This window comes from Epinephelus moara, chromosome 24, assembly GCF_006386435.1.
Source record: "Epinephelus moara isolate mb chromosome 24, YSFRI_EMoa_1.0, whole genome shotgun sequence".
Classification (NCBI taxonomy): Eukaryota; Metazoa; Chordata; class Actinopteri; order Perciformes; family Serranidae; genus Epinephelus; species Epinephelus moara.
In genome coordinates this window covers 16,247,732-16,258,280 of record NC_065529.1, presented here as the reverse complement: position 1 = coordinate 16,258,280, position 10,549 = coordinate 16,247,732, and the positions used below count along the sequence as shown (strand labels likewise).

The following is a 10,549-nucleotide window of genomic DNA, read 5'->3' as shown; positions in this document are numbered from 1 at the left end:
CTCTGATGTCAAGCTACTTTAAATGCCATATCTACATAGATCAGATATTGCTTAATGTGTTAAAGCCGACCTCACATCAGATACAGTGACAGGGTCCTGTATAACAACGGAACCAATATGAGGTTCTGCCCTGAACTTTTTAAAGGACAAGACATTCAGAGCATTAATATAGCAGCAAAAGTATGCTCCTTCTGTACTGTATGTTGAATGCAATCTGAGCTTCTCTGTCTGATGCTGTGGTAGAGATGCTCACATGCACATGCATTTTAGTGCATGTGAGTCCATATCCGAGTGTGGTCGACTATTACACTGGGATGGTGTCGTCATTGAAACGTGGCGCCCACCCATCTGTTGTCCCCCAGGTTAACAGTGTTAGCTCTCTCAGCAATCTAACCGTTTTCAGCTGCTAGCTGCCGGCTCAGCCACCTCCATGTTGACAACCTGGATATATAAAGAAAACTGGACACAGTGTTAGAAGCAGGGCCATGTTCATTTAAATGAAAGCTACTGAGTGGCGCATGATGCTAGGTATAAAATTACCTGGATTATTGGCAATGCTTCCATCAGTGGAGGCGGCTACCTGCAGTTTCGTTCTCCGCTAACTTGAATGGGGATAAAAAGATTCAGTCATGTGGCTCTTCTAGACTTTCCAAATGTTATTGGACCAGATGGATCCCATTCTGATAGTGAAACAAGTCATTTTGTGGGGATTGTGACGCTCAAAAAATGTGTCCACTGATTCACAGACGTCTCTTTCCTCATGTAAGTCATTGAAAACAGTCTCTTTGGGCTACACTGCATCGTGCTATGGTATATTTACATTGTCTGGCCACTATGAAAATTGGATTCAAAGCCTGGAGCACCACCTGGGAGCCTGGTTGAGGATTGTTTGCAGACTACCCTGCCCCAGACTCTGAATTATGGATATGCTCTGAATGTTACATACAGCTGACTTTAAGCTCATCTCATTTTTTAGATGAGCACTGCATATGTTGTTAAGTCCTTGTGTTAGCAGTTGTTGTTGCTTTTCTCTCTTTTCTTGACAGTACCACTGGAGGGCATCAAAGGTTAGAAATATTACTGGAGCCCAAAACTACACACATTTGCTAATTTATCAGGTACACTTAGCTAACATTAACCCAGTCTAATATAAGAGTGAGAAGGGTGTAAAGTTCAGTTTTATGTTGAAAACCTTTAGAGGTGTTGATTCAGTTGTATGATCATTTTGGAAGATGTAGTTTGTTGTGCTGCTGAGGTGGAGTTGTATTAGGTTATACTGAGAAGAGTTTCTAATGTTTGTACACCGTGTTTATATCACTGAGACCAGACTGGTATTTAGTCTGCTACTTTAATATAAAGCATCAGCCACTGCAGCATCAAGATTATTCACTTCTGCAGGAGGAGGAGTCTTTAAACCAGATAAACCGTCAATTTCAGGGGCATGTGTGTGTGTGTAGGCGTGCGTGCCTGTGTGAGAGAGAGAAACATCCAGTATCTACTGATGTGACAGTTCATATTTGCAAAAGAATTTCTCATATTGTGTGAACAGTGAAACAGTATTTGATTAAGCCTGAGGGCTCACATCACATATTACAGTAGCTGGTAAGGTAACAACTGTGTCTGTGTGCATGTTGCATGAAATTGACTGTGACCATAATAAGAGCTGCAGTCAGTGCTGTAATAAGCTGCTGATTAATGTCCTGTGCAGGAGCTTAACATCTGTCTGTGTGTCACGGGTTATGTATCTGTCATGTTTGCAGTCATATTCTCTCTCTGTTATTATTGTATGTTTTCAGTGATGATGCAGCTGTGTGACATCATTGAACAAACTGAGCACATGTCTCCTTTTAACCAGACAAGCTCACAGCTTATTATAAGTCACTGCAGCGGTATTTAGAGAGAATATACAGTCATACATACATGCAGTCACACACCACAAGAGCTTCACTGGTGTGTTCATTTATGTATTCTTTTACTTTATTTTATCTAGTTTTTAATAATACCATTTTGATTGCATTTTTGATTAAGTGTGTTAATCAAATAAAGCCTGGAATTAGGAAGCTTGTCTCCACTCTTGTTTTGTATTATAAAGTTCTGGCGTTAGATGTCGGGTTGTTGTGAGAAGTGGAAAAACAGGCAAAGCTTACTTTAACTGAAAGTTCATGTAGAAAATTATGTTCTTTTTTTCATATGACCTTCCCAACCCCATCACCAGAATTAATGCTGACATTGTATATTTCTGCAAACAACAAATACTTTAAACTGTGTAGCAGATATGCTGACACTTAACATTTCTTTCTCTTTTAACAATGCTGTGGTTAATGTGTGGTGAGGTTTAGGCAAAAAAAAAAAAAAAATTTGGTTGGGAACAAATCATGTGTTGGCTCAAAATATTGTAATTTGTTGGCACTATTCCAGCAGGAAACATAGCACTGTCTCTATGAAATACAATTGTTTTTTCTGGCACTATCCCCGGTGGAAACACAATGACGAGTAGCCAAAAAAACACCCACATTTGTTTGGCTATTAACCAGCTGGATTTGCAGAGATGACTCACTAAAACAAAACAAAACAACCCAACATTTTTGTTGTTTGTTGGTCTTAAACAGTGATCCACAGATTGGCAGGCGCCTCAACTTGGTTGCACACCATCCACCATCCACCTCATCTCCCAATAACTTAGTCAGCTCATACACATATAATCTGGACCACTACTTTCACTTTAGAAATGTTAATATAATATGTACAAAATGCACAAATGTAATGCATGTGTGGTTTGCAGAAATGTACAATGTCAAGATTTTCTTCTGACGGCTCGGCTGACTACCCTCACATGGCACTAAATAAAACACAAGCATTTATTTCTTGAAAACATTCACTGTGTTTCAGTTCTACATCTTTTTTTATTTATTTATTTGCTGAGGTACAATACCTACTTGCCAGTGGTTTAGAGTGGTGGTGACTGTGGCTTTTGTTCTGCCTATTGTTGTTTATTGTTACTGTACAATGCAGCCAAGCTCACAGAGTCATTAAACGCTGAGATGGGCCTATTTAGCAGTTTATCAAAAGCCTCACAAGTCAATGATAATTGATATTCTGAACACATTTTACAGTGTAGACAATTTCACCTCCAGATGAAAAACCTGTCTGTCTGACAGCGATCATTGGTTGCTGTGACTCATGGTAGGGTAGGGTTTCTTTTTTTTTCTTTTTTTTAGATTTGGATTTGAATTTGAATTTTCTTCTCCAAACCATTTGAAGCAGTCAAGAAATGTGGAAACATGGCTCTAATCTTTGTAAGAATCCTGCTCCTGATCAGGTAGGACAACTGAATAACTAACTGTATAGCCTTCTTATATATAGGCTGTGAATTTTGTCTGTATTTTTTTTTTTTTACAAAGTTAAAAATGAACCTCAGCACATTACTAAAAATAGTCATTCATTACATCGTTGACAGAAGTGATAGCTTAATATTAGTAGATCAGTGTTCTGCGCTATGATCTCTGGCCCATATATCATACCACAGACATGTAAACAGACACGTTTGCCTTTGAGGACTGGATTTATCTTTTCAAACATTTTCTGAATCCACCCAGCCCCCTGTTAAACATGACGACTGACATTAGTGACAGCTGGTGACAGGTAGCCTATCATTCAAAGGGTCATAAATTCCCCTGTAATTACACAGAGCTGTGAAAGCCATTTTGATGCACAACCACAATCAGACAAAGCTAATGTAAAAGATTCTCAATACTTAAAGTATCCAATGATGTGTTTCTTTCACCACTATGTGTTTATGTCTCGATGACTTACAGTGATGTTGTAATGACTGTATAATCCTGTATCAATTGATATTTGTATAATTCCTATAGATTCTCTTCATAGCAGACATTTTGATGGAACTGAACCTTTGTTAGTGTTAATAGCAATTATTATATGTGGGGTTTTCTGATTTATTATTGGGTTAACTCATACTATAGATGTTTTTCAAACTGTGCTTTGAGCAGAGCTCTCTGGTGGATGATGGCGATGAGAACCCTGAGCGTGGAAACTGGACCAACAAGACAGAGTACATGCTGTCTATGATAGGCTTTGCTATTGGCCTGGGCAATATATGGAGATTTCCATACTTAGCCTACAAGAATGGCGGCGGTAATTATTTGCCATCAGTGTTTAGAGAATCAATTACGATTAACGTGTTGTGACTAATGTGACCATCACGAAAACTTGCTTTTATCCCTGTGAGCAGGTGCCTTTCTCATTCCCTATTTCCTGATGCTGGTTTTGTGTGGAATTCCTCTTTTCTTCCTGGAAAGTGCCATCGGCCAGTTTTGCAGCCAAGGTCCAGTCAACATGTGGAGAGCAGCTCCTTTACTGCAGGGTAAAGCCTGAGAGATCAGTGGGATCCTTTTAAAGGCTGTGATGCTTAAAACCAGGATATGAAATGTGACTGATGTTTGGTCCTGCTCAACTATTAGTGTGAGAGATATTCCTATAACTTAATTGAGTTATTGTTAAAAGCGTTGCAACTGTCAGTGGTTTTTTATTGTTGATTAATGTATTGATTAATTTTCAAAACAAACTGATTGACTCTTTAGTTCATAAAGTGACAGAAAGAGGGGTAAGACTTCCATGGCTAGTTATTGCAGCAGACACTCACATATGAGAACCTGGAACCATAACGGTTGGTAGTTTTGGTAACTTCAACTAACATTTCAATATTTAATCTAAGTCAATAGTGTTCGTCACTATATTAGTAAAGGATAGCCTATGGTAATATTTTAATAATGGCTTCAGGATCTTCCTCTGCTCAACAGAAAAGACAAAGGAAAGAAAATGGCAGTTGTGGTTTGAAAGTTTAGTTGAGTCATGTTTTAGTAAAACAGTTTGCCAAATAACTTATCACAAGGTTCTTAAGATCATGAAATATTGGAAAAGTCATGAAATTTGAGAATAGCAGTTTCCAGGCCTGGAGAAGTCATGGACATTTGCCTCACAAATACCTGTACAACAGAGTATATGGTTCAGTTAACATCAATTGAAAAAAAATTTGTATTGGTTATGCAAATTGTTTGGGCAGATCAGTCACATGATTTGATGTTATGTGTTCTCAGCGTGGGTAACGTCAGACTCTGCACTGAGGTGCAGCTTTTACTTTGACAGGGTGTGTAAATATGCACCATGCCAGGAAAATAGCATGTAATAATATCCAGTTCATATGGTATAAGGCATGACTTGAGAAAGTCTAGGACCTGGGCCATGCTAAATATGGACTATGTAGTAAAATGTTTGACATTTTAAAAATGGGAGGGGCAGTGCTAGCAAGCCAAACAAAAACACCTTATGTCAAGCATCAGGCTACTATTGCTGCACACAAATCAGCTCCCATAACTGGCTTTTTCACCCCAGTGACCAACGTGACTGACACCCACTGCCAGCAGCAGTACTTACCTCTCGTCCACCATCAAACAAGGGACTCTTTGGGGTGCTGTGTCCAGAAACAACACCGTAACTGCAGAGATACTATGGGCGCTAAAACCAAAATATACAAAGCACTGGCAAAGTGCGATATTTCACTGTGGCTGGGTGGTGTGGCAGTTTTCCACAGGCATTTCAGTTTGTCGTAGGCCGTACTTTGATGCTGCTGTATATTTATGTATAAGAACCCTGTCATTATAAGTGCATTATCACACATTATCTTCCCCAGGTGTCGGTCTTTCCATGGTTAGTTTGAACACAATGGGGTCGATTTATTATAACGTCATCATCGCCTACAGCCTGTACTACATGTTCGCCTCCTTCCAGTCTTCTCTGCCGTGGTCCAGCTGCCTCAGACACGTTGACAGTAACTGCAGCAACACACCTATAGGTGCTTTTTTACTCTAAAATTATTTCAATGAGCTGTGGATCAATCTGCTGTTTGGTGCATATGGATCTGTCTCTCTTGACCATAAGCTACACTCACAGACCTATGTGGGCTAATGCAAACAATGGTTCTTGGGATTTAATACATGGATACACCCATCACATGGACTGATATTTTAACCAAGTTATTCACTGGTCCTCTCTCCTTTAAAGTGTACTGCAATGTAAGTGGTGTTTTAGTGCCCAGCTGGACTGAAAACAGCACTTGTCCTTCATCCAACATGATCACAGTGCCAGTGCAGAGCCCAAGTGAGCAGTACTGGGAGTAAGAATCACACACACATGCAAACAAGCACAAATACACACACTTGTCGTACTGCTGTGGCTGTACAGACAGATTTCTCTCCTCCTCAGTCATGTGGCTCTGCAGAGATCCAGCGGTCTACATGAAACAGGACCAGTAGTTTGGCACTTGGCCCTCTGTCTGCTGCTGAGCTCCATTCTTGTTGCTGCAGCGCTCATCAAAGGCATCAAGTCATCAGGCAAAGTAAGACAACATCCACCTCATAGCAAGTCCTTGTACAACAGTTTGTAAAAATGGCCTTTCTTCCTCCAGTATACATGCCATGGTTTATACATTCATTTTGTTAAGGAATGGTAATATGCTGCACCCATATTCATCTGCAGTTGCATTGCTGTGGTCAGTTCACATCCTCAGTGTATGAATTCAATGTTTTTGTCTCCTCAGGTTGTGTATTTCACAGCAACTTTTCCTTATGTGGTGATTCTGATCCTGCTGATCAGAGGGGTGACACTAGAGGGAGCCAGAGATGGAATAGAGTTCTTCATTGGTTCCCAATCCAATCTGACTAAACTGACTGAGATAGAGGTAGGGACCCAACTTTCCATGTTTAACTGCTTAAGGGGGAACACCACCTAAAATTAACAATTCCAATATGTCTTTCCCTTGGAAAAAGAATGTTCAATCAATATTTGTGAACATGAGCAACTCCCTGTCAAAGCCAGAAACCAGAGAAGTGAGTCTCAGACTTGTGATGTCATCAAGTACAAAGTCTGGAGCTGCTCCATAGACAATGAAGGGGAGACTGATTTTGTGGACCCACAGAATGTTTTTCTGTTAGGATTATAATTAATAATTATTTAATAATAAAGAGCATGAATGGTTGTTTGTCTCTATGTGTAAGCCCTGTGATAGTCTGGCGACCTGTCCAGGGTGTACCTCGCCTCTCGCCCAATGTCAGCTTGCATAGGCTCCAGCCCCCCGTGACCCCTAACAGGATAAGCGACTACGGAAAATGAATGAATAACATGTTTTGAATTTTCATCGACTAAAAAAAAAGGCTAGACTAAAAATATAAAGGCTAAAAAAGGCTAAAATGTGAGTAAAACGGATAAGCATTTTCATCTCAAGACTTATACAAAATAGTTAGTTGTTAAAATTAACACTGATTCAAAGTGACAATGTCCTCACGTGTCGAAATGCCCCACACGTTTGCTCAAGAGGGGACGACCCAGTCCTTGTGGGGCAGGTGCTGTCGGGACTAAAACAGGTGTTAAACAAGAGGGAGCAAAAAGTACAACTGAGGGATCTAAGCCGTCTTAGGAGTTCTCGTGGTGCCGGGCCCTACCAGAATAAGCTTTATTCTATGGTTGTGTTCTTAGTTGTGACACAGAAAATGTAGATACCCAGAACATTGCCCTGGGTGCTCTCAGTGTCGTCTATACATCTTCCCTTTCATTGTCAGTGGAGCAGCTCCAGACTTCATGCTTAATGGCATCATAAATTTCAGTTTTAGCTCTCTTTAGCTAGTTTTTTGAATTGGGAGAATTCATGTTGTATGTCTTAGACCATAGGAATAACATATGAATTTTGATGAAATGGGCACATTAAGGAGCTGAATGCTACGTTCAGAAAATGAATATAGCAGCAAACAGCTATTTGTTATGTAAAGATGTAGTGGAGTAATGGCATCCTGAGCAGAGAATGAAGTCACACTCCTGCTCTGTGTGTTTCCTACTCTGTTTGTTGTTGTTGTGGTAGATGATCCCACTGCATATATTAGTGCATTTGAGTCCCTGTGAATGTGTCACACTGGCAAGCGAATTGCCCCTGTTCTGTTCTGCACTCATAAAGGTTTTACTACTGATTTCAGGTCAGTGACAATTAACAATTCGGAGGTTGATAGAAATGTCATTGGTTTTGCAGGCGTTTGTCATAAAACAAAGTATTGGAAAAATTAACACGCTGAACCAATAATGGTGCCAGATATAAAGTTAAGGGGTCGCAATTTTCAAACTTCATTCCAAGTGGGACATGAGTTTACTATATTTAATTGCAATTCCTCCGACAGTTCACAAATCACAAATGTGAATTTGATTTTTCTGCTAGAGTAAAAGTACGGGCATCACCAAAGTCAGAGGGATTCATCATCTGGGAACCATGACTGTGTGTCTGTACAAATTTCATGGCAACAACCTAAATTCATGCCACCAGCATTGCTAAAAAGATTAGCATTAGTTTGCAAAATATGTCTCATATCACTCTTTGAAGACATGTTGGTATGTTTTAGGTCTGGAGGGATGCAGCAGCTCAGAATTTGTATTCCCTCGCCATTGCTTCGGGTGGAACTGTGGCTCTTGCTTCATATAGCAATTTCCACAACAACATGTTCCTGGACACAGTTATTGTAACCCTCTTTAATCATGGTAGGAAAACAGTATTTCAGTTGAAGCACTATTTGATGTCACATTTCTGTATTTAAAAATGTTTAACTACTGAGAGAAAAAAAGAAAATCATCATCAGAGCTAAAGATATAACAATATGATGCTGTAAGTACAAGGTATCTAATTTAGGTTATTGAAGCCACTATGTATAGATGTTGGAAATTTCTGACTTAACTGTTTTCATCTCCTCCTAGGTACCAGTGTGTTTGCAGGCTTTGCCATTTTTTCAATTTTAGGTCATATGGCTCACATCTATGGAAAGCCTATCGGGGTAGTGGTGAAGGAAGGTCAGTCATCTATAACATTACCTACTCTCCCCCCCCAAAAAAGAGAAAAAAAGCTCCCATATATTCTCTGACACTTTGTTTCTCCATCTTTGCGCAGGTTTCGGCCTGGCATTCATTGCGTATCCAGACGCTTTGACTAAGCTTCCTATTTCCCCCTTCTGGTCCGCTCTGTTCTTTTTCATGCTTTTCCTTGTTGGCCTGGACTCTCAGTTTACACTTTTAGGTGAGATTGTCATTTCATAACACTAACTTACATACATATAGATATCAACCTAACATCAACAAATTAGTGTTTCCCATTTGGCCTCAAGTTGTTCAGTTGGCTCAACGATTCTCATCTTTGTTCTTGTCCTTCAGAGGTGACCACCACCTGCCTGTCTGATGCCTTCCCTGAATTCTTCAAATCCAGACGTGCCTTATTGACAATAGGAACATGTGTCATTATCTTCTTCTTGGGCCTGCCATGTGTCACAAGGGTACAGCTGATCTAATGACAGTTACCCAGTGACCGTATCACAACTGTCTGATATTATTACCCTGCTTACTGACAGTGTTTCTTTTTCTGTGTGTGTGTGTGTGTGTGTGTGTGTGTGTATACGCATCTGGGATAGGCAGGAATATACTGGGTGACTCTAATAGACAACTTCACTACCGGTTGGGTGATGCTAATTTTGGCTGTCATGGAGATCATTGGCTTCTGCTACATATATGGTAAATATAACTGAAAACTATATGGTGATTTGATGATTTGACATTTGATGAACCAAACATTATAAATTGTTTCACTGGCTTGGCTGTATTTACATTTCTACATTTCTTAAATCGACTATACCTATATTATATATTTTGTTGAGATGTATACATACATTATTCCAAATGTTTCCAGTAATGTTAAAACCCAGAGACATCTGTAATTTGATTCAATTCATTTGATTACCTGTCAGTGGCATCATATCCCCTCTACTCTGCTTCCTAGGATAGCAAAGGCTTGACCTGCCCTACTCTGCCTCACTCTGCCCCGGAATGGCTTACCCTGATATTTTTACCCTAACCAGTCCCAATCCTTTTGCCCAAACCTAACCAACCCAATCAAAAAAAGGCAACAAATATAGCCAATCACAGGGAGAGTATAGTGGGTCATGCCTTAGCAATCCGAGGAAAGACAAATTCACCCCTCTTGTTGCTTTAACCTCAAGGAAACTGTCAAAGTGTTGACTCAATAACAGTAATACAGCATTTTATTTCCTGCCTCATGACAGTTTTCCTATTTTTGCATGCCATTTTGCAACACAGTAATCCAGCAGAGAACTCATTTATTACTTTGATGTGCGGCTCATGCATACATGTACGTGTGTGTACAGAATGTGTACTGTAATGTTATAACATTTCAATACGCCCATAAAGTTACTTTCAGTATGATTGTTTTAACCAATGGTAACAGCACTGGGCCACCCAACGACTGAATTCATCAAATAAAGTTAGCTATAGTCAGAGATGGGGACTCGAGTCATTGTGACTTGGACTCGAGTCGACTCGAGTCGCTGTTTTGATGACTTGTGACTTGACTTGACAAAAAATAAAAGACTTGAGACTTGACTCGGACTTGGAAGTTAAAGACTCGGGACTTGACTTGACTTGAGACACGATGACT

General features: G+C 39.9%; 1 protein-coding gene across 1 annotated transcript in view; it reads left to right on the top strand.

The window, feature by feature from the left end:
- The first annotated feature begins 3,980 nt into the window (after nt 1-3,980).
- LOC126385523 (sodium- and chloride-dependent neutral and basic amino acid transporter B(0+)-like) overlaps nt 3,981-10,549 on the top strand; it is a 10,093-nt gene continuing 3,524 nt past the window's right edge. Inside the window, exons 1-11 of the mRNA XM_050037284.1 lie at nt 3,981-4,152; nt 4,250-4,381; nt 5,708-5,869; nt 6,079-6,190; nt 6,280-6,412; nt 6,614-6,754; nt 8,457-8,592; nt 8,806-8,898; nt 8,996-9,121; nt 9,256-9,374; nt 9,510-9,609. Of these exons, the coding sequence (XP_049893241.1) occupies nt 3,981-4,152; nt 4,250-4,381; nt 5,708-5,869; nt 6,079-6,190; nt 6,280-6,412; nt 6,614-6,754; nt 8,457-8,592; nt 8,806-8,898; nt 8,996-9,121; nt 9,256-9,374; nt 9,510-9,609 (1,426 nt within the window). The remainder of the gene's footprint in view (nt 4,153-4,249; nt 4,382-5,707; nt 5,870-6,078; nt 6,191-6,279; nt 6,413-6,613; nt 6,755-8,456; nt 8,593-8,805; nt 8,899-8,995; nt 9,122-9,255; nt 9,375-9,509; nt 9,610-10,549) is intronic.